This window comes from Somniosus microcephalus, chromosome 32 (assembly GCF_052327205.1).
Source record: "Somniosus microcephalus isolate GS21.2 chromosome 32, FLI_Smic_1.0, whole genome shotgun sequence".
Lineage (NCBI taxonomy): Eukaryota > Metazoa > Chordata > Chondrichthyes > Squaliformes > Somniosidae > Somniosus > Somniosus microcephalus.
The window spans coordinates 19,154,426-19,181,150 of NC_141018.1; the positions used below are offsets into that span (position 1 = coordinate 19,154,426).

At 49.0% G+C, this 26,725-nt stretch overlaps 1 protein-coding gene across 1 annotated transcript in view; it reads left to right on the forward strand.

Moving 5' to 3' along the window:
• alpk3a (alpha-kinase 3a) overlaps positions 1-26,725 on the forward strand; it is an 87,407-nt gene that overhangs the window by 29,299 nt on the left and 31,383 nt on the right. The window contains exons 5-6 of the mRNA XM_085972198.1: positions 9,638-11,300; positions 23,138-25,367. Coding sequence (XP_085828324.1) covers positions 9,638-11,300; positions 23,138-25,367 — 3,893 coding nt within the window. The remainder of the gene's footprint in view (positions 1-9,637; positions 11,301-23,137; positions 25,368-26,725) is intronic.

The window sequence follows — 26,725 nt, forward strand, 5'->3', positions numbered from 1 at the left end:
GTGAAGCCCGTCCCAACGGAACAGCTCCTTCCTGCCCCAGTACTGGTGCCAGTGTCCCAGGAAGCAAAACCCATTTCTCCCACATCAGTCTTTGAGCCACACATTTAACTCTCTAATTTTATTTGTCCTAGCCAAATTCGCTCGTGGCTCAGGTAATAATCCAGAGATTATTACCCTTGAGGTTCTGTTTTTTAATTTGACCCCTAGCTGCTCATACTCCTTTAACAGAACCGGCTTCCTAGTCCTATCTACGTCGTTTGTACCAACATGGACCACGACAACTGGATCCACCCCCTCCCACTGCAAGTTTCTTTCCAGCCCAGAGGAGATGTCCTTAACCCTGGCACCGGGTAGGCAACACAGCCTTCGGGACTCTCGCTCTCGGCTGCAGAGAACTCTATCTAGCCCCCTAATAATACTATCCCCTACCACTACAACATTTCTATTTACTCCCCCCTCTTGAATGGCCCCCTGTTCCACGGTGCTGTGGCCAGGTTGCTCATCCTCCCTGCAGTCCCTGCTCCTGTCCCCACAGGGAGTAAGAACCTCGAACCTGTTGGACAAGAGCAAGGGCTGCGGCTCCTCCAGCTCTACCTCCTAGATCCCCGTACCTGCCTCACTCGTAGTCATACCGTCCTGTCCCTGACCATGGGCTACATCTGAATTAATTCACTTCATAGGTGTGACCGCCTCCTGATACACAGAGTCCAGGTACTTCTCCCCCTCCCTGATGTGTCGCAGTGTCTGAAGCTCAGACTCCAGCTCATCAACACGGAGCTGGAGTTCCTGTAGCAGCAGACACTTGTCGCAGGCGTAATCACCGTGAGCCTCAATGGGGTTCACCGGCTCCCACATCTCGCAACAGTAACACATCACCTGCTCCATTCTATGTAATTAATTAAATTTTTTATTGTTAGTTATGGACACCCTCTGCCCGATTTTAGATGCTAGTATCCCCTTTAATTAATTGGATTTAAATTAAATCAATCCCTCTAGTTACACCAGTTAAATGGTTTACCAACAGTCACTCTGCACCAGAAAGGCCTTATTAACTACAACCCACAGAGTTCAAGTTTGAAAAGAGCACCTAACACCCCACTTACCCTAACTCACACTTACCCAAACTCACAGCACTCTTTGATGACTCGCACTCAGTGCTTGCTCGCACTAGGACTGGTCTTTTTATACTGTTTGTTTGTTTACAGCCAAATGAGTCACCCCTGCTGATTGGTTAGAACACTGGTTTCCACTGCCTGCTGTGCCAATTTACTCCTGCTGCAGTGTAACCTTGTTTTACTCTTCTTAAATGGGTGACCCCTTATTTTTAAACAGTGACCCCTAATTCTAGATTCTCCCACAAGAGGACACATCCTCTCCACATTCACCCTGTCCAGACCCCTCAGGATCTTATATGTTTCAATCAAGTCACTTCTTACTCTTCTAAACTCCAGCAGATACAAGCCTAGCCTGTCCAACCTTTCCTCACAAGACAACCCGCCCATTCCAGGCATTAGTCTAGTAAAACTTCTCTGAACTGCTTTCAGCACATTTACATCTTTAAATAGAATCTACAGCAGAGGAACAGGCCATTCGGACCAACTGCTCTATGTCGGTTTATGCTCCACACGAGCCTCCTCCCACCCCTATCAGCATATCCTTCTATTCCTTTCTCCCTCCTGTATTTATCTCGCTCGCCCTTAAATGCATCTATGCTATTCGCCTTGTGGTAGCGAGTTCCACATTCTCACCACTCTCTGGGTAAAGAAGTTTCTCCTGATATTTTCCTATTTGCTTTATTAGTGACTATCTTGTATTTATGGCCCCTAGACCTTTGTTCTGAAAGTCAAGTCGGGCCAGATTTCCTCTCAGTGCATTGTTGTCACTCCAATATTTGCTAACTTCATATGGGGGATGTGTACGAATGCTCAGGTGTGCTATGCGCCTATCTGTTGCCCAAAGGGGATGTTCTGCCCCCTGGTATATTTTGTTGTAACAGGCTGAGAGAGGTTACAGTGCCACCTCCTGGAGCAAGCAAAAACAACAGGGCTGCTTATTCTGATACGAATGCAAAATACTGCGGATGCTGGAAATCCGAAATAACAACAGAAAACGCTGGAAAAACTCAGCAGGCCAGGCAACATCTGTGGAGAGAGAAATAGAGTCAACGTTTCAGGTCGAAGACCCTTCGTCAGGACTGAGGAAAAAAAGCAGGAAATGAAACCGATTAAGAAGCAAGTTTGGGGGCTGGGAAATGGGGGAGGGGATGAAAGAACAAAAGTCTGCACTAGTCCTATCACCATCTCGTCTCATTTTGAATACCTCTTAATGTCTCCTCTTTTGTTCTCTCCCAGCCTGGCCTCAATCTATTTCATTCCCTGTGCCTCTTTAGTCTTGACAAAGGGTTTTGACCCGAAATGTTGACTCTAATTTCTCTCCACGGATGTTGCCTGGCCTGCTGAGTTTTTCCAGCATTTTCTGTTATTTCGGATTTCCAGCATCTGCAGTACAGGAAACTTTGTGCTATCCGGCACCCACGGGACCGAGCTGCTGCCGTTGCCTCAAAACTGCCGTACTCTCCAGAGTTAATGTTGAGAGATACGGAGATTCTTAACTCCGTATTTGACAACAAACTGTTGCTTAGCAACAGCTTCTAAACACTCGGGTGTGGCCCTAAAGCTCTGTAGCTGAAGCTGTTGCTATAGCTACAGACCTTGCACAGCTTGACTGTTCAAACAAAGCAAAAAAACCAAACAAAAAGAATAAAAAACGGCTGCTGATTTTTGCCGGTGGCTCCAGATTGCCGGATAGCTCACCTCCGGATAGCACAAAGTTTCCTGTATTTTGCTATCGAACAAAAGGGAAGGTCTGGGAGAGGTGAAGAGACATTAAGAGATATTCAAGGCGAGACGAGATAGTAATAGGACAGGTAAAGAAACAAACAATGGCTCTAGATGAAGTGTGAAATGCGCCGGCAGAGTGAGAGACAGCTGCCATGTGGGAGAGAGAAAAAAAAGGAAAAGGCACAAACCAAAAGTGTGGATAAAAAATATATAAAAATATGATAGGGGCCGAGGTTATGATCTGAAATTGTTGAACTCGATATTGAGTCCGGAAGGCAGTAAAGTGCCTAATCGAAAGATGAGGTGCTGTTCCTCGAGCTTACGCTGAGCTTCCGTGGAACAATGCAAGAGGCCGAGGATGGTGAGGTCCAAGTGGGAATGGAGTGGTGAATTAAAATGACAGATGACTGGAAGCTCGGGGTCACCCTTACGGACTGAACGGAGGTGTTCCGCAAAGCGGTCACCCAATCTGCGTTTGGTCCCCCCCCAATGTGGAGGAGATCGCATCGTGAGCGGCGAATACAGTGAGCCTGCTTATTCTATTAGTTTTTGGAAATTACAGCGCCACCTCTGGTGGAAGTAAGAGTAGCAATGGATTGCAATGTATGAACATCATGATCTGTCTCTTGTGTCGGAGTGCGTTATCGCCTTGCTGGTGGAGGTGAGGGATGCCTGTGGTGGGAGATGGAATTGGATTAATGTAGAGTATACCTCACTGTACATTGCCCTATCAGACACCTCTGAACCAGACACAGCATTGGGTGGATATCTCAGTTTAAATGGAGAGTATACCCTCTGGATTTACTAATTCTAACCAGCCAGCCCCCTGATCAATGTAGGTAGGACCCTTTGACCTCTATTCCCCCTGTCCCCACTCCCACCTCCAACAAGATTCCAGAAACCAATACTGAACTAATTGCCTTAATCTCTAAACACATATCCGCATCAGAGCATAGTCATTATCAATAACGGGTACACCCCCCTCACCCCTGCAAGCACAGTGCAATCTAAACTATATGCCTGCATGCAAACTTTTGAAAAATCAATAGAAAAATGCTTGTAACCAAAGCTTCCTCCTACCACGCACAGTCATACACTCCCCAGGTTAGATACCGCATCGATTAAACAGAGTGAAGCTCTCTCTACTCCGCACTATAAAGCAATCCAGGTGAAATATGGTACAGGTATCTTGCAAAGTCAAACCCCTGCTTCTCTGCCCCATCAAGCATCCCACAGTGAGGTATAGCATGGGTTGATTGACAGATAAAACTCCTGCAGTGCCCAGCAAGTATTGCTGAATCGTGTACAGTACATGATCAGTGCAGTGCAAAGCACCCTCGGCATCACTGCGATACTGCCCCAAATTTCCCCACACTTATTCTTTCTAAACTTTCACTGGTACAAACTTTAATTTGCTTTGAAAAACTACTGCCAAAATGGGACTGAATTCCACTCCATGACAGTCTTCCTTTTCATTTAATCAATATTCAATCAGAGCAGGCTGACAGCGGGGTGAGTGGAATGGATGCGATTTCAGTGGGAAAATAGTGACATTAAGAAAAGGCTTTTTAAACTGTCGTGTAAAATGTATTTAAGCTCTCTGTCTGCCACTGTCCAAAAATGGCCGATCCACGTATACTGTATATAGTAGAGGAGGAGGCTAAGAGGAGATTTGATAGAGGTGTTTAAAATCACGATAGAGTAAATAAAGAGAAACTGTTTCCAATGGCTGAAGGGTCAATAACCAGAGGGCACAGATTTAAGGTGATTGGCAAAAGAACCAGAAGCAACAGGAGGGAAAACTTTTATGCAACGGGTGGTTAGGATTTGGAACGCACTGCCTGATAGGGCGGTGAATACAGATTCAATAGTAGCCTTCAAAAGGGAATTGGATAAAGACTTGAAGGAGAAAAAATTGCAGGGATATGGGGAAAGAGCGGGTGAGTGGGACTGACTGGATTGCTCTTCGAAAGAGTCAATGGGCCGAATAACCTCCTTCTGTACTATCCTATAATTGTACAATTTCCTGACAATCAATAGTAAATGATCTCTCTGTGCACCTGAAGCAATGATGTCCCCATAACTAATGGTCAGTCCCAGTGAGAGTGAAGACACAGTTGGTGTAAACATTATGTAAAGTAATACATGGCAGGGAGTGACTTTCGAGCAGTAATCTAACATCAGGATTCAGACAATGCTTATAATCCATTTAAGCTTTGTTGTCCCAGATTATGATCTGATCGGAACCTCTAGCCCTGGATTCCATTACAGCCTGTAATTAACTCCCAGGTATCCATTACTGTATGTAAGTACCATCCAAACTCCTCAATTATACTACAGCCATGTAACCCTCCTGAGGTATCCCTTACTTATTCCATATAGAAACTACCTAATCACCTTTTAATCACTCTCAGGTATCCATTATTATACAATTATTTGAGGGATTGGTTAATTTGTATATTAAAGTTGGAGTAACCAGAAGGTTGCAATCGAGTGGAAACTCTTTAATTTTTAGTCTCCTTGTTTAATCAATTTGTAATCAAGCCCATCCTCTGTTTCACCCTGCTACACGTCCATTATCATGGAACGATATAGACATTTACAGCACAGAAACAGGCCATTCGGCCCATCAGGTCGATTATTATACTCCGCACGAGTCTCCTCCCGCCTCTTTTCATCTCACCCTATCCTTCTATTCCGTTCTCCCTCGTGTACTTATCTAGCTTCCCTTTAATAACAGATAGACTTGCATTTATATAGCACCTTTCACAACCTCAGAACCCTTTATAACCGATGATGTGCAGTCACTGTTGTAATGTAGGAAACGCTGCAGCCAATTTGCGCACAGCAAGCTCCCACAGACAACAACCAGATAATCTGTTTTAGTGATGTTGATTGAAAGATACATGTTGGCCAGGCCAGCGGGGAGAACTCCCCTGCTCTTCTTCGAAATAGCGGCCGTGGGATCTTTTACACCCACCTGAGGGAGCAGGCGGGGCCTCGGTTTAACGTCTGATCCGAAAGACGGCACCTCTGACAGTGCGGCACTCCCTCAGCACTGCACTGGAGTGTCAGCCTACGTTGTGCTCGAGTGTCTTGAACCCACAACCTTCTGACTCGGAGGCGAGGGTGCTACCAACTGAGCCACTGGCTGACACTATGACGGTTTTACACTGTCTAGTTTTACAGGTCCCATCTAGGGAGGGCGACCTCTGCACACCTTTCACTTCCTGTCCGGTGTTGCTCCCGTTGTGTTTCGCGGAGACCCAGTTCTGAATTACACGGGGACTTGCTCCTTGTATTTATTTTATTGAAACATTCCTGTAAACCGAAGGCAAGTTCTTAGGCTCACATTTTCATGGGTCGACCAACGGGTATGGTAGCATAGTGGGTATGTTACTGGACTAGTAATCCAGAGGCCTGAATTAGTGATCTGGAGACATAAGTTCAAATCCCACCATGGCAGCTGGGGAATTTAAATTCAATTAAATAAATGTGGAATTAAAAACTAATATCAGTAATGGTGGATTGTTGTAAAAATCCATCTGGTTCACTAATGTCCTTTAGGGAAGGAAATCTGCTGTCTTTACCCGGTCTGGCCGGTATGTGACAGGTGTACCTGTTATTGATATGGCTCTGGTCTGGTCTGCATAATCTGATGCTGATGTGTTTGGAGATTAAGGCAATTAGTTCAGTCTTGGTTTCTGGAATTTTGTTGGGGGTCAACGGGTTCTACCTCACCACCACCTTCTCGAGGGCAATTAGGGATGGACAATAAATGCTGGCCCTGCCAGCGACGCCCACATCCCACGAACTAATTTAAAAAAGTGCTATTGGTTTCCCCAACATTGGGATGTTCCTATTACTCTGCAGACAGCAGAGAGAGCGCTCCCTCAGGACTGCACCGGAGTGTCGGCCAAGATGAGGTGCTCAAGTCCCTGGAGTGGAGCTTGAACCCATGACCTTCAGACTCTGAGACGAGTGTGTGACCTACTGAGCCGCGGCTAGCCCATATTATGCTGGGGTAAAGCAGCTGAGAGCAGGTGCAAAGTGTGCCCTTGAGGACCCCGTCAGCTGAGATGTGACCAGTGAAAGGCTGCTCGCTGCAGGAGGTGTGTGGAATGGCAGGGGGATCTAAAGAGGAGAAGCATAAACAGGAAGACCATTTAAAGAAGATGTTTGTAAATATTACAATCTAGGGCCAGTGAGTGCCTTGTTAGTCTGCCTTGCCTTCCTGAGGTTTAATGATATCCTGTCACACCCACTCCCGTCGGTCCCACCCCCGTCGGTCCCACTCCCCGCACTTTCCCCATAGTCCTGCAAATTTTTCCTTTTCAAATCTGTATCCAAAATGACAGAATCTGACTTTGAAGGTTGTTCAATATAAACGTGCCCGTTGATTGTTTTAATAGGCTTTGGTTTCACCTAATGTGACGTTTACCAAGTGTTACAAAGTATTTCCAGCACCGGCCCATGCCAGTGTTTATGGTCCAAGTGAGCCTCCTCCCACCCCTCTTCAGCTAACCCCATCTATTTCTGTCTCCCTCATGAACTTATCTAGCTTCCCCTTAAATACATCTCGGTTCGCCTCAACTACTCCACATGGTGGCGAGTTCCACATTCTAACCACTCTCTGGGTACGAAGTTTCTCCTGAATTCCCTGTTGGATTTATTAGTGACTCTCTTGTATTTATGGACCCTAGTTCTGGTCTCGCCCACAAGTGGAAGCATCTTCTCTACATCTACTCTATCAAACCCTTTCATAATCCTCAAGTCCTCTATCGGGTCACCCTTCAGGCATACATCAACTGTGAAGACAACTAAGTGACTTTCTCCCAGACCTCACCTGGTCTGGTTAGAGCACTGCGTTCAGTCCTGGGCACCACAGCCCAGGAAGGATATATTGGCCTTGGAGGGGGTGCGGCGCAGATTCACCAGAATGATATTGGGGCTTCGAGGGCTCAATTGTGAGAACGGGTTGCATAGACTAGGCTTGTATTCCCTGGCGTATAGAAGATTAAGGGCTGATCTAATAGAGGTGTTTAAGATCATCTGATCAGAGAGAAACTATTTCCTCTGGCGGAATAATCCAGAACAAGGGGACATAACCTTAAACTTAGAGCCAGGCCGTTCAGGGGTGACGTCAGGAAGCACTTCTTCACACAAAGGCTAGTGGAAATCTCAAACTCTCTCCCCCAAAAGGCTGTTAAGGCTGGGGGTCAATTGAAAACATCAAGACTGAGTTTGATAGATTTTTGTTAGGCAAGGGTGACATAAGAAAACTATGAGGCACTCGGTCTGAGTATTAAACAAGGCTTTAATCAACTGTTTTTCAACATGGAGACCTAGTTGTGTCCTTCACTAGTTCCTGTTAAAGAATGTCCTGAGCAAGCTGGGCCCGTGCCCGAGTATTTATACTCTCCCTGGACAGCGCCACCCGCAGGCCGCTCAGTATTAGTTCATAACTCATTTCTACATGAATGACCAGATTCATGTCAAAGGGTATTAAGGGTTACAGAACCAAGAAGGGTAGATGGAGATACGATACAGATCAGCCATGATCTAATTGAATGGCGGAATAGGCTCGAGGGGCTGAATGGCCTCCTCCTGCTCCTGTGTTCCTTCACTGACCCAGCTATGAGAATGACTACCCCCTGCCCCCTACCCAACTTCATCTGATATTTCCCCACATCTGTGCACATCTCAATGCCTGTATCTCTGCAAACTGAACACTCGCTTGCTGGACTTCACTTATGTTATAGTCACAATATATATTAATGATCTAGACGAAAGAACTAGATGTAATATCTCCAAGTTTGCAGACGACGCAAAGCTGGGTGGGCGTGTGTGCTGTGAGGAGGATGCAGAGAAACTCCAGTACGATTTGGACAGGTTGGGTGATTGGGCAGAAGCATGGCAGATGCAGCATAATGTGGATAAATGCGAGGTTATCCACTTTGGTGGCAAAAACAGGAAGGCAGATTATTATCTGAATGGCAATAGATTGGGAAAAGGCGAAGTGCAACGAGACCTGGGTGTCCTTGTGCACCAGTCACTGAAGGTAAGCATGCAGGTACAGCAGGCGGTTAAGAAGGCAAATGGTATGTTGGCCTTCGTAGCGAGAGGATTCGAGTACAGGAACAAGGATGTCTTGCTGCAGTTGTACAGGGCCTTGGTGAGACCACACCTTGAGTATTGTGTGCAGTTTTGGTCGCCTTATCTGAGGAAGGATGTTCTTGCCATGGAGGGAGTGCAGCGAAGATTCACCAGGCTGATACCTGGGATGGCAGGAATGACGTATGAGGAGAGATTGGGTCGATTGGGCTTGTACTCGCTGGAGTTTAGAAGAATGAGAGGGGATCTCATTGAAACTTATAAAATTCTAACAGGACTAGACAGACTAGATGCAGGAAGGATGTTCCCGATGGTGGGGGAGTCCAGAACCAGGGGTCACAGTCTAAGGATAAGGGGTAAGCCATTTAGGACTGAGATGAGGAGGAATTACTTCACCCAGAGAGTGGTGAACCTGTGGAATTCTCTACCACAGAAGACAGTTGAGGCCAATTCATTAAATACATTCAAGAAGGAGTTAGATATATTTCTTAAGGCTAAAGGGATCAAGGGATATGGGGAGAAAGCAGGGACAGGGTACTGAATTTGGATGATCAGCCATGATCGCATTGAATGGCGGAGCAGGTTCGAGGGGCCGAATGGCCTACTCCTGCTCCTATCTTCTATATTTCTATGTGGTGAGACTAGGGAAGCTGCTTCTAACCAAGAAACGTTTGTGCCAACAGGTGTACGGAAGACGATGCAGCTGTTTACCAGGCTTCTGCAAGGAACAACAAAGGAATTGTGTCCTGTTCTGGCATACTGGAGGTTGGCACCATGAATGAATACCAGATTCATCAGCGATGGTTCGCCAGGATTAAGCAGAAAGCGGAGACTAAAATGCGGGAGCTGGAGGAGACTCGAGCCAGGGGCAAGGAGAACGTGGCGCACGCAGCCAACGCTCAGCGTCGCGACCTCCTGAAGACGGTGAGCCCAGAGAGGCTCCAGCGGAAACGGAAGTCACAGGGCGAGGCTCACGCAAACTCACCTGGCCCTTCGAGCAGTAAAGAGGATAGCGTCAAAGTGCGCATCCCCGACCCAGAGGCGGCGTTGCACGAGAACATGGCGGTTACGCCGAGCGCTGATACGGCGGACCAACCGACTGCTCCAGCGCCTGAGGTTCAGAATGGCTACTTGACGGGTCCCCAAGGGGCCCAGCTTGTCGTGGTTAAAGACGGGAAACCGCCAGCGAATAATTCACTGGAGGACTTGGTAGAAAATGGCATTTCGTTCAGCGACTACCTCTACGAAGCAGCTGAGCTTGTTGCCCGACCCACAGGTAAGGAGTTTACAGCGCGAAAGAAAAAGAGGAGGCTTTCGGAAGAAGAGGGCGAGCTGTTGGTGGGGAAAGCAGAGGACCATGCGCGGGGCATCTGCGACGAAAGTGCACTAAATGGGGTCGATAGGAACAAGGACCCAGGCATTTTATCACAGTGCCTCCCAGATACTTTGAAGAGGAACAAGTCACGTGGGGATCCCCAGCCCTTTAAGTCTGGGGATTACATGGAGATTGATGAGCAGGTATCATCAGTGATGTTAGGACGGAGGCAACACTCGGTAGTTCCTTCAAGTCCAAAAAGTGTGCATACCGGCAAAGAAAAGGACCTATCGCCATTAAACTGCCGGTCAGCCAAGGACGCAGAATCTGAAGTGACTGATTTCACAACGGATGCAAAGTCAGCCACTGATCAAGAGCCATCGTATTCCAGTCCCCAATCTCCTGCCAGGGATGTGTATTTCTCTATGAAAGATATGTACTTTGAAACTATTCAGGAACCCAAGGAGCACAAGCAGCAACAACTACTTCAAGTCACAGAGACGAAGGACGAGGCTAACTCCCAGCTCCAGGACCCCACTAACCCTCAGGAGGCTCTTTCAAGTGAGGGCATTGACGTGCCATACTTAATGGGGGCGATGCCGAACTCTGACCCTACACAAGGCAAAGCATCCGAGGATCTGCAAAATATGGAAACGTCAGGGACCGAAATGGATATTGCAATGCCTTGTGCTCGTTCAGAAATTCAAAATAAAGACACATTTGACAGCAGCGTAACCGACGCTGCCCGGCAGTCCTCTGAAGTGAAAGAGTCCAGCAACACCAACGAACCTTCAGGGTCTGGCATAAGTTACGCGGACGTATCTGGGAAAGGGGCTCAAGAGGACTTCGATTCTCCCGCCGGCGCTGCAGATCCGACGCCACGACCCACTTTCCAGCCCTTGCGTCCTCCGGCAGTCATTCAACCCGAGGATAAAGCGAAGACTCCGCCGCCAGTTGCGCACGGGGACCCCGCGGAAGGCCCGAAACCAGCCTCGCCAACGCAGCAGCTGGCTGGTGAAGCCCTTCCTGAGGTAAGTGCCTTCTTCGTCTAGGATGACCTCATCTAAGATTGCGTTCTAGTTGGGCTGGAGGCACACCGGGCCTATTTATAGAAGCATTAAGCATGCACTGTTTGACAGGAGTTGAATATGATGACATCTGTTCTGGCTGGTGCTTTTGATAGCAGCGATGGGTCACCTCCAGAATGGGAGGCAAAACCACCTGCTCATCTATGTAGGGTACATATGATACCATAACACATGTAAAGAAGCACAACTGCCAGGAAAATATCAGCTCATTAGAAGTTGACTCTCTCTAACACTTTCTTTTGGAAACCACACAAGAACATATCGTTTGCGGAGGTGTGGTGCAGTGAAGGAGTTTTGTATGGTTTCTCAGTTACCGAGAGAGTTATAAATAGATTAGCTGTGTTGTATTTCCTTTTTTATTCGTCAAATGGGAGCATCACCCCTGTACCACAAGGGGCAGCCCAGGTTGTCAATGAAGAAAGCCAGAAAGGTGAAGTCCCATGTCAGTCTATAATAACTTCAGTACGGCCTTCCTTTACTGATCCACTTAAAGGCACCTCCCCCAGTTCTTATTGAGACACGGAAAGCTTAAGGATGAAGACCCCCCTACCCAGGAAGCAGTTTAGCTTTCTTCTCCGGCATGGACTGGTTGGGCCGAATGGCCCGTTTCTGCGTCATATATCCCATGTGACCCATTACAGCGTCCCTTCTATGCCGCTAACCTAGTGGAGAAAGAGGAACCTCTTGGTCTAAACGTAGCACTTGCAGTGAGAACCAATCAGCCAAACTGCAAGGAATCCTTGGCTGCTACTGTCGCTGCACTGTCGGAGGTGCCGTCTTTCGGATGAGACATTAAACCGAGGCCCCGCCTGCCTGCTCAGGTAGACGTAAAAGATCCCGCGGCACTATTTTGAAGAAGAGCCGGGGAGCTCTCCCCGGTGTCCTGGGGCCAATATTTATCCCTCAACCAACATCACTAAAATATGATCTGGCCATGATCACATTGCTGTTTGTGGGATCTTGCTGTGCGCAAATTGGCTGCCGCGTTTCCCACATTACAACAGTGACTGCGCTCCAAAAAGTTCTTTGTTGGCTGTAAAGCGCTTTGAGACGTCCGGTGGCCGTGAAAGGCGCTATAGAAATGCAAGTCTTTCTTTTGCTAAATCCAAACGATGCTGTTTATTGACGGTGATTGAACCAAGTGACTGTCTAAAGCGTACACACAGTTGTGACGGAGTTACCCACCACTTTTACCTGGGCATTTCATATTTGTTCACGGTGACTGACGTAAGAAAACTACTAGGCACTTGGTCTAAGCGTTAAACAAAGTGGTTTACAACATGGAGGTCTAGTTGTGTCCTTCACTAGTTCCTGTTAAGAATGTCCTGCGCAAGCTGGGCCCGTGCCCGAGTATTTATACTCTCCCTGGACAGCGCTACCCATAGGCCGCTCAGTATTATTTCATAAGTCTTTCTTTCATGAATGACTGATTCATGTCAGTGACCGTGCAGAACATTGCCCGAGCCTTCTTTAAATGCATTGCGCCTTGAGCAGCCTTTGTTCACAGGTGGTGGCTTCCATGGTATTTCTGACACTCTGTCCATGCAGTAAGACAAAAGCCTGTTTCGAACAATACTCGAACATTGTGTATTTATGGAGGCGGATAGCAAAACAAGAACATTAATTTTCAAATGTAAAGCTAGGGTGAAGGATGAAATCGGTCATGCAAGGCAAGATTGGTTAGCTCTCAGGGCGTGGGGATTACTAATCTGTCTGAGAACAAAGCCGCTAAGTGTTCAGTTTACCGTGCAAGAAATATCAGGTCATAAGAACCCAGAGGTTTGACAGGGGTAAACTGCTTGGTCATTGCTAGAGTTAATTACACTTCAGTGCAGTGTTGAGGGAGTGCCGTGTGGTTGTTAGTCTAACGAGACGTTAAACCGAAGTCCCGTCTATCTGCTCCGCTGAATGTAAACATTTCATGGCTGACGTAATAAAGACTCACTAGGCACTTGGTTGTACATAAAGCAAGGCTTTAATCGACTTCTAACAAAACATGGAGGTCTAGTTAGTAGTCACTAGCTTCCTGTTTCCAGACTGTCTCTGGCCAAGGTGGGCCCACGCCCGAGTATTTATACTCCTCGGGCGGCGCCCTCAGCTGGCCGTTCAGTAGTACTTCTTGTAGAAGTTGCGATTTATGACAATGGCATTATTCAGAGAAGCCCAGTGTCTTGGCCAACATTTCTCCTCCTCACCAGCACTAAACCCCCCCCCCCCCCCACCCCCAGATTAGCGGCTCATTGCTGTTTGTGGCATCTTGCTGTGCACAAATTGGCTGCCACTTTTGCCTGCACAACAACAGTTCAGAAGTAATTATTTGTCTGTGAAGTGCTTTGGGTGTCTTGAGGATGTGGAGGGCAGTGTATAAACCCAACTTCATTCTACTGTATCTTTCTTGTGGGCAGCAGGCCAGCATTGAATAGTGGCGTTGTCAGGAGGGATGAATATTCTGGAGTTTCACTCGATGACCATTGTAGTTCAGGGAGTATTTATGCACCACTCTCCCTGAGGAGATTAAACGTATGGGGTAGAGCCCACCATATCGTAGTTCGTGCAGGCTGTTTGGAAGAAGGGGACCTAATGAGTGAATGGCCTTTTCTGTTCCGTGCACTGTTATGTTCTTGTATATGGACTGTGCAAAAATCAAAGGCTCCTTGACCGCTTGTATGTTTAGTTCCCAACTCCTCAACAATAACGTGCATTTATATAGCACCTTTAACGTAGTGAACCACCGCGAGGAGCTTCCCAGGAGCATAATCCGATTAAAAATTGACACCGAGCCATAGGAGGAGACATTAGGACAAAAGCTTGGTCAAAGAGGTAGGTTTTAAGGTGCGTCTTAAAGGAGGAGAGAGAGGCGGAGAGGTTTAGGGATTAGGGCCTCGGCAACTGAAGGCAAGGCGCATCAATGGAGGATGGGAGCACCAATGGTGGATGCGCAAGAGTCCAGGATTGGAGGAGCGCAGAGATCGCAGAGGCTTGTAGACATGGAGGAGGTTACAGAGATAGGAAGGGATGAGGTCGTGGAGGGATTTGAAAACAAGGATGTGAATTTTAAAATTGAGGTGTGGCTGGACCTGGAGCCAGTGTATGTGAGCGAGCACAGGGGTGATGGGTGAACGGGACTTGGTGCGAGTTAGGACACGGGGCAGTGAGCACAGGGGGTGATGGGTGAACGGGACTTGGTGTGAGTTAGGACACGGGGCAGTGAGCACAGGGGGTGATGGGTGAACGGGACTTGGTGCGAGTTAGGACACGGGGCAGTGAGCACAGGGGTGATGGGTGAACGGGACTTGGTGCGAGTTAGGACACGGGGCAGTGAGCACAGGGGGTGATGGGTGAACGGGACTTGGTGCGAGTTAGGACACGGGGCAGTGAGCACAGGGGGTGATGGGTGAACGGGACTTGGTGCGAGTTAGGACACGGGGCAGTGAGCACAGGGGTGATGGGTGAACGGGACTTGGTGCGAGTTAGGACACGGGGCAGTGAGCACAGGGGTGATGGGTGGACGGGACTTGGTGCGAGTTAGGACACGGGGCAGCCAAGTTTTGGATGAGCTCAAGTTAATGGAGGGTGGAAGCTGGGAGGCCGGCCAGGCGACCACTGGAATCATAGGGGGGAAAATTAGTTCGTGATCTAACATCGGCTGGGCGCTAAAGTTAGCGCCCAGCGAAAAATAGCGCCGGCGATCGCTCACTTCAGTTTTAGCACCTCAAGAGGGATTTGGCACCAATTCAAACATTCCACTTCCTTCTTCGAGCGCTAACCACGAATATCGGGGCGGTGTGTTCTGCAGCGCTCCGCACTGGGCCACGTAGCGCTGCTGCATGGAAGGCTCTTCCCCTCATTAAAGAGGAGGGCCCAAGCCCACAACTCTGCGGGGCCCTACCTGGACCGCCGGGGAGCGGTGTACCGTACCAGCAGCCCCGGCACACCAGAGGAGTGCCGGATGGCCAGATCGCGGCACGGACACCGCGATCAAAGATGCAACAGGCCGTGACAATTAAGTCGGACGATTTCCACGCCCGCCTGCCCGCCACCTCCCCGTTAGTTACTGCCCCGCGAGCCACCTGCCGCTCCGTTCCCGCCCCCTGACTCTGTCGCCGTCACCGCTGGGCGCAGATTCAGAAGGCGCGGGCCAATTTTGCAGGCGGGGCGTTGCGCACAGTGACGACGTCGTCATCACCAGCGGAGCGGGGCGCTACCGGTTACCGCCGCCGCTAAACTCATGCTGAATTTAGCGGGAGTCGTTAGCGGCGGTGCCGCGCCCGGGCGAAAAGTCGTTTGCGCCCCCCCTGAGGCGCTAACGGGAGACGCAAATTCACCGAATTTCTAGCCCTTATAATCTGCATCTGTCACCAGGTGAGTGCTTTGGAAATGATAAATCCAGAGGTTTGAAGCACAGAGATCCACTGTCAGCCGTACAGATAATGCACTGTTGTTATTAAATAAGGGATATCACACTTCTCGGCATAAAGCAACTCCGGTTGCTGAAGTAGAAAGATAACCCGGTGCAGAGTTGTCTTTCCAGCCCTTTGACAAGCAGCTTTGATCAACAATTATCCAAATAAGAATATATATGCAAGAGCTATGGTCATAAATAAACTGCAGCTATGAATAGACATTTGTAAGCACTTTGGGATGTCTCGCTCAACCGGCAGGCCTGAGAATCAGGGACAAGGCCCTAAAAATTAAGGACAAATGGCTAAAATCAGGGACATTTCATTTCACCAGGAACAGCAACAAAAATTAACGAACATTTTCACTTCTGTACTATAATTTATGTGCTTCACATCTGTTTCAAGCAATGTTATGCTACACAAAACCTAAATTCAAATGATGGGAGTTTCAGTTTGGTCCTGTCCTTATCCAATGCTTAGGTCATAGGTGAGTGGTCCCTCCGGTTATATTCTTATTTGACTTGTTTTTCACTCTTCTCTAATGGAGGGATTTATACTTTTCTATATTTTAATTTTACGCTATTTAAATCTTCATCTCCTGTACATTCAAAATACAACTTTTTTTCTGATTGAGAAATGTGGCAGAAAAATTAAGCATTTTAGATCTGCTTTGTCTCCCCCGCTCTGTGACTTTAAAAAGGTTTGATAAGACTGCACACACTTTTGACCAAATGTAGAATGAGGTGATGAAATTCAGCGCCGTTTACTTCAGATGTCCAGTGACATGAATCTTGCCACTCATGTGGAAATGACTTATGAAATAATACTGGGCGGCCTGCTGGTGGCGCTGTCCAGGGAGAGTATAAATACTCGGGCATGGGCCCAGCTTGCTCAGGACATTCTTTAACAGGAACTAGTGAAGGACACAACTAGCTCTCCATGTTGTAAAACAGTTGATTAAAGCCTTGTTTAATACTCAGACCAAGTGCCTAGTAGTTTTCTTAAGTCATCCAGTGTGATCCCTCACTCAGTGGGATCACCACTAGTAAACCAGAGGCCTGGACTACTATTCCAGAGAATTTGAGTTCAGATCTCACCATGGCAGTTTGCGAATTTGAATTCAGTTTGTAAAAAAAAAAAATAACCAAAATAAATCTGGAAATAAAAAGCTGGTCTCAGTAAAAGTGACCATAAAGCTGATGGATTGTCGTAAAAACCCAACGGGTTCACTCATGGCCTATACATGATTCCAGTCCCACACCAATGTGGGTGACTCCTAACTGGCCTCTGAAATGGTCCAGCAAGCCTCCTCAGTTGTATCAAACTGCTACAAAAAAGAATAATAAGAATAAAACCAGACGGACCACTCGTCTAGGACCGAAGCGTCAGATAAGGACACGATGAAGGCACACCCAGCCCAGTCGACCCTGCAAAGTTCTCCTCGCATCTGGGGACAGGTGCCAAAGTTGGGAGAGCTGTCCCACAGACTAGTCAAGCAACAGCCTGACGGACTCCTCCTGACCACCCCTGGGTATGTCCGGTCCCACCATCTTGCTCACTTGATTGAGTTTTTTGATGAGGTAACAGAGAGGGTTGATGAGGGCAATGCAGTTGACATGATGGATATGGACTTCCAAAAGGCGTTTGATAAAGTGCCACATAATAGGCTTGCCAGCAAAGTTGAAGCCCATGGAATAAAAGGGACAGTGGCAGCATGGTACGGAATTGGCTAAGTGACAGGAAACAGAGTGTAGTGGTGAACGGTTGTTTTTCGGACTGGAGGAAGGTACACAGAGGTGTTCCCCAGGGGTCGGTACTAGGACCACTGCTTTTCTTGATATATATTAATGACTTGGGCGTACAGGGCACAATTTCAAAATTTGCAGATGACACAAAACTTGGAAGTATAGTGAACAGTGAGAAGGATAGTGATAGACTTCAAGAGGACATAGACAGGCTGGTGGAATGGGTGGACACGTGGCAGATGAATGCGACGTGATACATTTTGGTAGAAAGATGAGGAGAGGCAATATAAACTAAAGGGTACAATCCTAAAGGGGGTGCATGATTAGAGAGACCTGGGGGTATATGTGCACGAATCATTGAAGGTGGCAGGGCAGGTTGAGAAAGCAGTTAAAAAAGCTTACGGGATCCTGGGCTTCATAAATAGAGGCATGGAGTACACAAGCAAGGAAATTATGATGAACCTTTATAAAACACTGGTTTGGCCACAACTGGAGTATTGTGTCCAATTTTGGGAACGGCATTTTAGGAAGGATGTGAAGGCTTTAGAGAGGGTGCAGAAAAGATTTACAAGAATGGTTCCAGGGATGAGGAATTATAGTTACGTGGATAGACTGGAGAAGCTGGTGTTCTCTTTAGAGCAGAGATAATTGCGAGGAGATTTGATAGAGGTGTTCAAAATCATGAGGGGTCTGGACAGAGTACTGTAGATCGAGAGAAACTGTTCCCATTGGCGGAAGGGTCGAGAACCAGAGGACACAGATTTAAAGTGATTGGCAGAAGATCCAAAGGCAACTTGAGGAAAAACTTTTTTACGCAGCGAGTGGTTAGGATCTGGAATGCACTGCCTGAATGGGTGGTGGAGGCAGACTCAATCGTGGCTTTCAAAAGGGAGTTGGATAAGTAGCTGAAGGAAAAAAAATTGCAGGGCTACGGGGAAAGGGCGGGGGAGTGGGACTAGCTGGACGGGCCGAATGGCCTCCTATTGTGCTGTAACGAGTCTATGATTCTAACCATCTTCAGGCAGAAGTATCAAGTGGATTATCCATCTCAGCCTCATCCTGAGGTCCCCACCCTCACAGAAGCCAGTCTTCAGCCAATTCGATTCACTCCACGTGATATCAAGAAAAGGCTGAGCCCGTTGGACACCGCAAGGGCTATGGGCCGCGACAACAGCCCGGCTGTAGTGCTGAAGACCTGTGCTCCAGAACTAGCCGCATCTCTAGCCAAGCTGTTCCAGTACAGCTACGACACTGGAATCGACTCGACAATGTGGAAACATTTTTTTTTAATTCATGGGATGTGGGCGTCGCTGGCAAGGCCAGCATTTATTGCCCATCCCTAGTTGCCCTTGAGAAGGTGGTGGTGAGCCGCCTTCTTGAACTGCTGCAGTCCGTGTGGTGAAGGTGCTCCCACAGCGCTGTTAGGGAGGGAGTTCCAGGATTTTGACCCAGTGACAATGAATGATCGGTGATATACGTCCAAGTCAGGATTGTGTGTGACTTGGAGGGGAACTTGGAGGTGGTGGTGTTCCCATGCGCCTGCTGCCCTTGTCCTTCTAGGTGGAAGAGGTTGTGGGTTTGGGAGGTGCTGCCAAAGAAGCCTTGGTGAGTTGCTGCAGTGCATCTTGTAGATAGTACACACTGCAGCCACGGTACGCCGGTGGTGGAGGGGGTGAATGTTTAAGGTGGTGGATGGGGTGCCAATCAAGCGGGCTGCTTTGTCTTGGATTGGTGTCGAGCTTCTTGAGTGTTGTTGGAGCTGTGCTCATCCAGGCAAGTGGAGAGTATTCCATCACACTCCTTACTTGTGCCTTGTAGATGGTGGAAAGGCTTTGGGAAGTCAGGAGGTGAGACACTCGCCACAGAATACCTAGCCTCTGACCTGCTCTTGTAGCCACAGTATTTATGTGGCTGGTCCAGTTAAGTTTCTGGTCAATGGTGACCCTCAGGATGTTGATGGTGGAGGATTTGGCGATGGTAATGCCATTGAATGTCAAGGGGAGGTGATTAGACTCTCGCTTGTTGGAGATAGTCATTGCCTGGCACTTGTGTGGCGCGAATGTTACCTGCCACTTATCAGCCCAAGCTTGAACGTCGCCCAGGTCTTGTTGCATGTGGGCATGGACTACTTCATTATCTGAGGAGTTAATTGCCAGGTATGCCCTGTCCAAGATTCCCAAGAGCGACACTTGAAGTGCATTGGAGAGAGTGGAAGCTAGACGCAATAGCTCAGAGGTGTTGTGTGTCCCAGATCTCAGTTCCCTATTTATTAAGCAAACGGCAGTTTGTCAATTAAAGAAGAGACAGTGACCGGGAAATTCCTTGGAGCTGCTCCCGCACGTAAACGGGGCTTCCGCTGCACTTTCGGCAAAGTTAGGGTAGCAGAGCTGGATCAGGTCCGTGGAAATTCCTGACCCATAACTTGCAGAGTTGCAAAAGAAAATGCTCAACATTTCTTAGCGACCCCAGTGCATAATAACACGAACAACGTCGAGTTTGCTTGTGAGGGTCGACAGTATTTAACTAGTAGGAAGTGCTTCAGATTTTATTAAATAAGACGTACACTTGCTCATTTCTAGTAGAGGACTTAGCTATTTGTGATTGAGGTGAACATTTTTCAGAATGCTTGTATCATGTGGGTTATATGACATTCCATTTTCTTCTTAGGCAGTCCCTCGGAACCGAGGATGACTTGCTTCCACACTAAAAATGAGTTCTCAGGTGACTGATGAGTCCAATGCGGGACCTACAGTCTCTGTCACAGGTGGGGCAGATGGTGGTTGAAGGGGCGGGTGGGTGGGGTGCTTGGGTTGACGTATGCTCCTTCCGCTGTTTGCGCTTGGCTTCCGCTTGCTCCCGGCGAAGAGACTCGAGGTGTTCGGCGCCTTCCCGGATGCTTCTCCTCCACTTTGTGCGGTCTTGGGCCAGGGATTCCCAGGTGTCGGTGGGGATGTTGCACTTTTTCAAGGAGGCTTTGAGGGTGTCCTTGAAGTGTTTCCTCTGCCCACCTGGGGCTCTCTTGCCGTGCCGGAGCTCCGAGTAGAGCGCTTGTTTTGGGAGTCTCGTATTGGGCATGCGGACAATGTGGCCCGTCCATCGGAGCTGATCGAGCGTGGTCAAAGCTTCAATGCTGGGGATGTTGGCCTGAGCAAGAACACTGACGTTGGTGCGCCTATCCTGCCAATGGCTTTGCAGGATCTTGCAGAGGCAGCGTTGGTGGTACCTCTCCAGTGCTTTGAGGTGCCTGCTGTACACTCGGCAGCTGGATGACCAGATATTTCATCAGTTGCACCACTTAGCTGCTCGGGAAATGTGAAACTTATTTTATTACAGGGGCATTGTGATTGGCAGTTTTCTATCAATCTTGTTGCTAGTTCATGAAACTGTGCAGGAAAATTGCATTCGGTTGACATCAAAGTCTACAATAAACCACGGCCGTTGACCATTTCTCCACAAAGGAGGAAATTGCACCCAGTGTTTCCTATTCCATCAGTGTCAGCCGTGGCTCAGTGGGAAACGGTCTCGCCACTGGGTCAGACGGTCATGGGTTCAAGTCCCCCTCCAGCCTACCGAGGGAGTGCTGCACTGCCAGAGGTGCCGTCTTTCCGATGAGATGCTGAATGCAGGTCTTGTCTGCCCGCTTAGGTGGACGTAAAGGATCCCATGGCACTATTTTGAAGAAGTGCAGGGGGAATTCTCCCCGGTGTCCTAGGCCAACATTTATCCCTCAGCCAACATCAATAAAACAGATTATCTGGTCATTTATCCACATTGCTGTTCGTGGGAGCTTGCTGTGTGCAAATTGGCTGCCGCGTTTTCCCACATTACAACAGTGACTCCACTTCAAAAGTACTTCATTGGCTGTAAAGCGCTTTGGGACGTCGTGAAAGGCGCTATAGAAATGCAAGTTCTTTTTCCATCAGTGTGACTTTTCCATTTTCCACGCAGCTCTTTCTGAACACCGCGAACAGTTTCGGCGCCAATTTGTGCCAATTTTCCTGCGCACTTCTGCGCTGAGCTCTCCTCTCCAGAGCCTGTTCCGTAGAATCATTTATTTTGGATGCTTTTTAGCTGGCAGAGGGAGGAGGAGGAGAGGGCAGCAGGAGCCCTTCACTTCTGTAAGATTAGGTACGAGAAATTGGGTATGTTGCGCCACCTAGTCGCGCCTAAAGAGGGCAGTCAGTGGCTGTAGCGCAACCGGCCGCGCCTCCCGCGATATTCAGCGGGGGCGCTAATGGTGGCGTTAGCCTGTTGCGCTGTGCCGCCACCGATGATGTAATCGGTGTGCGCAGCGCCCCATTAGCGCCCCGATTGTGATATTTGGTAGCGAACGCCGCTGTAGCGCCGTTCGCTACCTGCGCCCGGTTCACGGGGCCTTGCTGTGCCGGCAGTGGCGCAAGTTAAGGTGGAGGTGCAGGGCGGCCGCCTTTTTCGGTGGCCGCCTACCAGCACCTCTGTCCCCAGCCTCCTGACCGCCCCCCCCCCCCCCCGCGGCATTGCCCGCTGTTTCCCGAGAGCCCGGCACTTCTCCTCGGTGCCGGGCTCTTTTGCCGGCACTCGCGATTGGGGATCGCGCTGCTGCAGGCCCCTCCCCCTTAACAATGGGAGGAAGGCCTGCAGTACCGCAGCGTGTGGCGCTGTGGCACGTTGCGCTGCGATATTCAGTTTCAGCGCCCTAAGAGAGACGCGGAGCACCTCGAGCCTTGCCCCGTCTCCCTCTAGGGGCACTGAAACTGAATTTCTGACGTTCGCTAATGCTCCGAACGCTGCGCAAAAATCAGTGCCCAGGCGAACTTGGCGCCACTTTGGCGCCTCAACCCAATTTCTCCCCCTAGGAGTCATATTAAGAGGCCCCAAAGCCTGGAACAGTAAGCTGAAGGAGATCACCGTAGCACAATCATCACCCTGTTTTAGAGTATTCACATGCCAGTAATGAATCACATTCCACACTCCTGAATCTCGCCCAGTTAGCATGATGGCAATGCATTGATTTATTGACGTGTTGCACTTTTTAATGAGCTATGTGCCTGGGGTGCAGTTTTGCCTGTTTTTTTAAAATTAATAATTCAATTGACACCATGTGATGTTGACACATTAGATCTCTGGTTATTGTTGGAAGGAGGGGAACTTGCCATAAGCTGCTCAGTACAGCGTCGTCTGTTGCACTGAGTAACATTTACATTCTTTGCCCTGTGTTGTCTTCAGTTCAAATGATATGGTGGTCAGATTGAGGCCCATAACTCCCTCGTGTCAACATTCATTTTATTTCCTTTCACATTTTCCTTTGTTGTTTTACGATTGGAATGTTTCTTACGATGAACTCAATGTGACGCCATACTGTTGGCCAAAGCTGTTTCCTGCCCAGTGAACAAATTTGTTCTGCACCCATTTCCCATGTACAGGAGTGAAAACGTATATAAAAGGCACAGAAACAATGCATGCTTTGCCTTATTTGTTTTAATTCATCAAACATTTATCTTCTATATTAATGCATTACTTACTGTTGAGGCTCATATTCCTTCTCTTTCCCAGTCCTTTTTGTTGTCTTCATTGTCTGTCTTTCACTTTCTGCTGTTTTGTGGTATAAATTATGTTACTGATTTAAAGGTTCATCTCTTTTTTTTTTGTATTTCAGACCGTGGGGTGTAAGGAACAGGCGGGACCGGATGTCTCGCCTGTTTCTGAGAGGGATGGGGATGTGTGCAGTGTTGGCGCCTTTAATGGTGAGTGGGAGAAATTGGATCTCATGAACATTTCTGAGCAAAATGACAGCTCCGATGAGCAGCCCGCTCCAGAGACCGCGACTTCTGAAGGGACGCGGCCGGAGCTAAGAGACTGCCCCGGCGAGGGCGCGTTACCGCCTCAGAGTGACGAGGAGACACAGCCGGCCGCAGGGAGGAGGAACCAGTTTACACAGACCGTTGGCCAGCCAGGCCCGGACCTCGAAAGCGACGTGGAAGCAATGGAAGTCACCACAGCTGCTCCCACTGGTGATCACGCCCACATCGCAGACGTGCCTCCAAACTCCAGAGAGGGCCCAGTTCCTGTAGACAGTGTGCCCCCTGAAGCGAAGGAGGCAGCGGCCACAGCAGGCCAACAAGTTGTCACACAGACGCCGGCGGAAGGAACTCTCGTTGACTTGCCGCTTTCCTTTGTTGAAGAAAAGGTTGCTGAGGCAGCTGCAACGGACGAAAAAGTACCCGAGGAAATGATTGCCGAGATTGAAGGTGAATTGCTGAAAGTCGATCGCACAGAGGAAACAGGACCTGAGGAGCATGTGCAGGGGGATGTGTTCACGGACAGCTTTGGCGCTAACATAGTCGGAAAGTTCCTGTCTTACTTAAAGATACCCAGTTTCCTATTGGGTGAAAAATCTCCTGTCGTCAGTGTCAGAAAACCAGAAGCGATGCTAAATATCTCGCCTGTCCCTGAACTGCACTCACATAACAAAGACACAAGTGCATCACAACCAACTAAAGAAGTTACAGATCCTTATAAATCACTGCCTACCGCCACACAGTCATTGTTAGAGAAAGAGGTTGTCCCCACTCCACCAAACGTGTTGCCGGCCAGCACTGAAAATCTCCATATTACTGAAGAAGAAGTTGCCTCTGATGGACCTTTGGTAGGGACAGCTGTTGACCATGTTGAACTCGACGTTCTGTCGTTACAGAGCACCGTAGAAGAATCTACCGCGGACTCCTTTACCTCCGCGTCACCTTTGATGAAGACGAGCCTGGACCCCGCCCTCCCTGCTGTCGCGCCACCAAGCATGCCTGAACACGACTGCACTACTGATGTGTCCGATACTGGCGATACGCAGTCGTCTCAGCACCCAACAACATCTATCACAGCGGTGCCTTTGGAAAATCTCGAGGTTAGCCATACAGAGCTCAATAGAACAGTGGCACCAAAAGATCCAAACGTTGGAGAGGCGACTACTCATCTGCCAACCTTGGATGTTAAGAGTCTTGAAGATGCAGAGGAAGGGCAAGACGTAACTGCTTTTCCATCGACTGAAGACAAAACAGAAGAAAACACTGCCCCATGTTTGGTAGGCACAGTAGAAGAAAGCACTGCGGTGAAGGAGGTTACAGAAGGTGGAAATAAGCAGTTGGAAGTGACGTATATTCCAAGTAATGAAACGGTATCTGCTCCAAAACCAGTAACACCAAGTACTGAAGATGTAACGTCTGGCGGTGATTTACAAGTAACACAAAGTATCTCGGATACACGCCTGGCAGAAATAAGCCAAGTGCCATCCATTGTAGTAGATAACGTAACGTTTAAAAATATGGTAACAGCAAGCGTAGAGGACAATGAGGCAATAAAGATAGACATACCCGCGGTGCCCCTTCTGCAGGGTTCGAGCGCCAAGGTTAAGCTCAATGATGCCCCGCCCATCATCCCATCTGCCACACCGGCAGAGCTTGCTTCCGGTGCCCGCCGCAAAATCTTCCTACCCAGGTCTAAGCAGCTGGACGATTCGGAAGTGCCAGCTTCCGATGCTCTTAACTTGCCAACACAGCCAAAGAAAGAGGAGGGAGTGAGGAGAATCCAACATGCGCAAGGGGATGTCGGCCACACAGAGGAGGAATCGAGCCTATTTCCGTTGGCACCCAGGAGAAGTGCGGCCCTCTTGCAGGCTCCCGTGGTGCAGCAGACGGTGCCGGCGGAGAGACGCTCCCCAACGGTGGCACGGAAGATGTCCACGCTGGAAGTGCCAAAGCTTTACGAGGAGCCTGGAGATACAGGTGGAAGCTCCCCACTGACGAAAGGAGAGACCGCCAAGGACGTGAAATCTGCCCCTGTTAAAACTGAAGTGAAAGCAGAAGAGGTCAAATCAACCAAGAACCCTTTTAAAGGTAAGAGTGCGACTGAAACCTTCGGGCAAATTTGGCGTTCGCAGCAAGGACCCGCCGTCAAAGGGAGCATGGATCGGAGAGTTGGAGCCACATTGTCGTAGGGTTATCTCCCACCCTGTTCCCTTTGAAAGTGGCTCCCAGTGGGAGTGCAGGAGCGCTGAATTTACCCTTTGTGTTTTTTTTCCTGAAGGTTTTGATGTTAATTTCTCCCTGGACCTAGCGCCAACTGCGACCAGGAGGTCACGCACATCAGACTTTCACCAATTTCCTGCCTGCTCCATTCATGAGATGACTCCTGGGATGTAGAATCATAGGGGGAGAAATTTGGTTGCTTTGCGCCTCCCGTTATTGCCCTAAGAGGAAAGCAACTAGTGCCCGTGCGCGGCGCTGCCAACACCTCCTGCGAAATTCAGCGGGAGGTTAGTGGCAGCGCTAAGCGTTAGTGCCCTGCGCCGCCAGCGATTATGTCATCGCCGTGCGCAGCGCCCCGCTCGCGCTCTTCGGTAGCGCCCCCTGACTTACCGCCGGACGCTATGTCCGACGGGGTCAGGGGGCCTACCTGTGGCCGGGGCGGCGCTATTTAAAGGCGAGGTGCCGGGCAGCCATTTTTGTTGCTGGCCGCCTGCCAGCACCTGCCTCCGCTCCCGTCCCCGGCCTCCTTACTTCTCTTGAGTGCCGGGCTCTTTTGCCGGCACTCCCGATCCCTGGTGGCCCAGCTGGGCCCCGGGCCGCGCTGCGCAAAACCCCTCTCCTATAAGAAGGGGATATTCCCTCGCAGTGCCCCAAGAGGGAGGCGGGGTACTTTCAGTAGCGTCCCGCTTCCCTCTTGGGGCGCAACCACTCAATGTCGGTCACGGGGGCGCTAATATTTCCGGGGTGCTAAAAGTAGTGCCCTGGCGAAGTTAGTGCCCCAAAGGCGGCACTACTCAATTTTTCGCCCATTGAATCATACAGCACAGATAGAGGCCATTCGGCCCATTGTGCCTGTGCCGGCTCTTTGAAAGAGCTCTCCAATTAGCCCCACTCCCCCTGCTCTTTCCCCACAGCCCTGCAATTTTTTCTTTTCCAAGTATTCCCTTTTGAAAGTTACTATTGAATCTGCTTCCACCACTCTTTCAGGCAGCGTGGTCCAGATGTATACAAGAGTGTTTTGGGGACAGATCCCGATTTTTCCCTCTTCCTGTAAGGAAGTGTTGTTGAGATTGGCCACTCGGCAGAGTGATGGAGAACAGACGAGCCAATCTCTTAAAATGTCGCTTGATCATTTTTCTGCTGGATCTAAAACAGTAGTTTCTGGGCTTTTGTGATCATTGTGTTCAAGTACAGTAACAACTGATGAAGTGGCTGGGACACAGTGG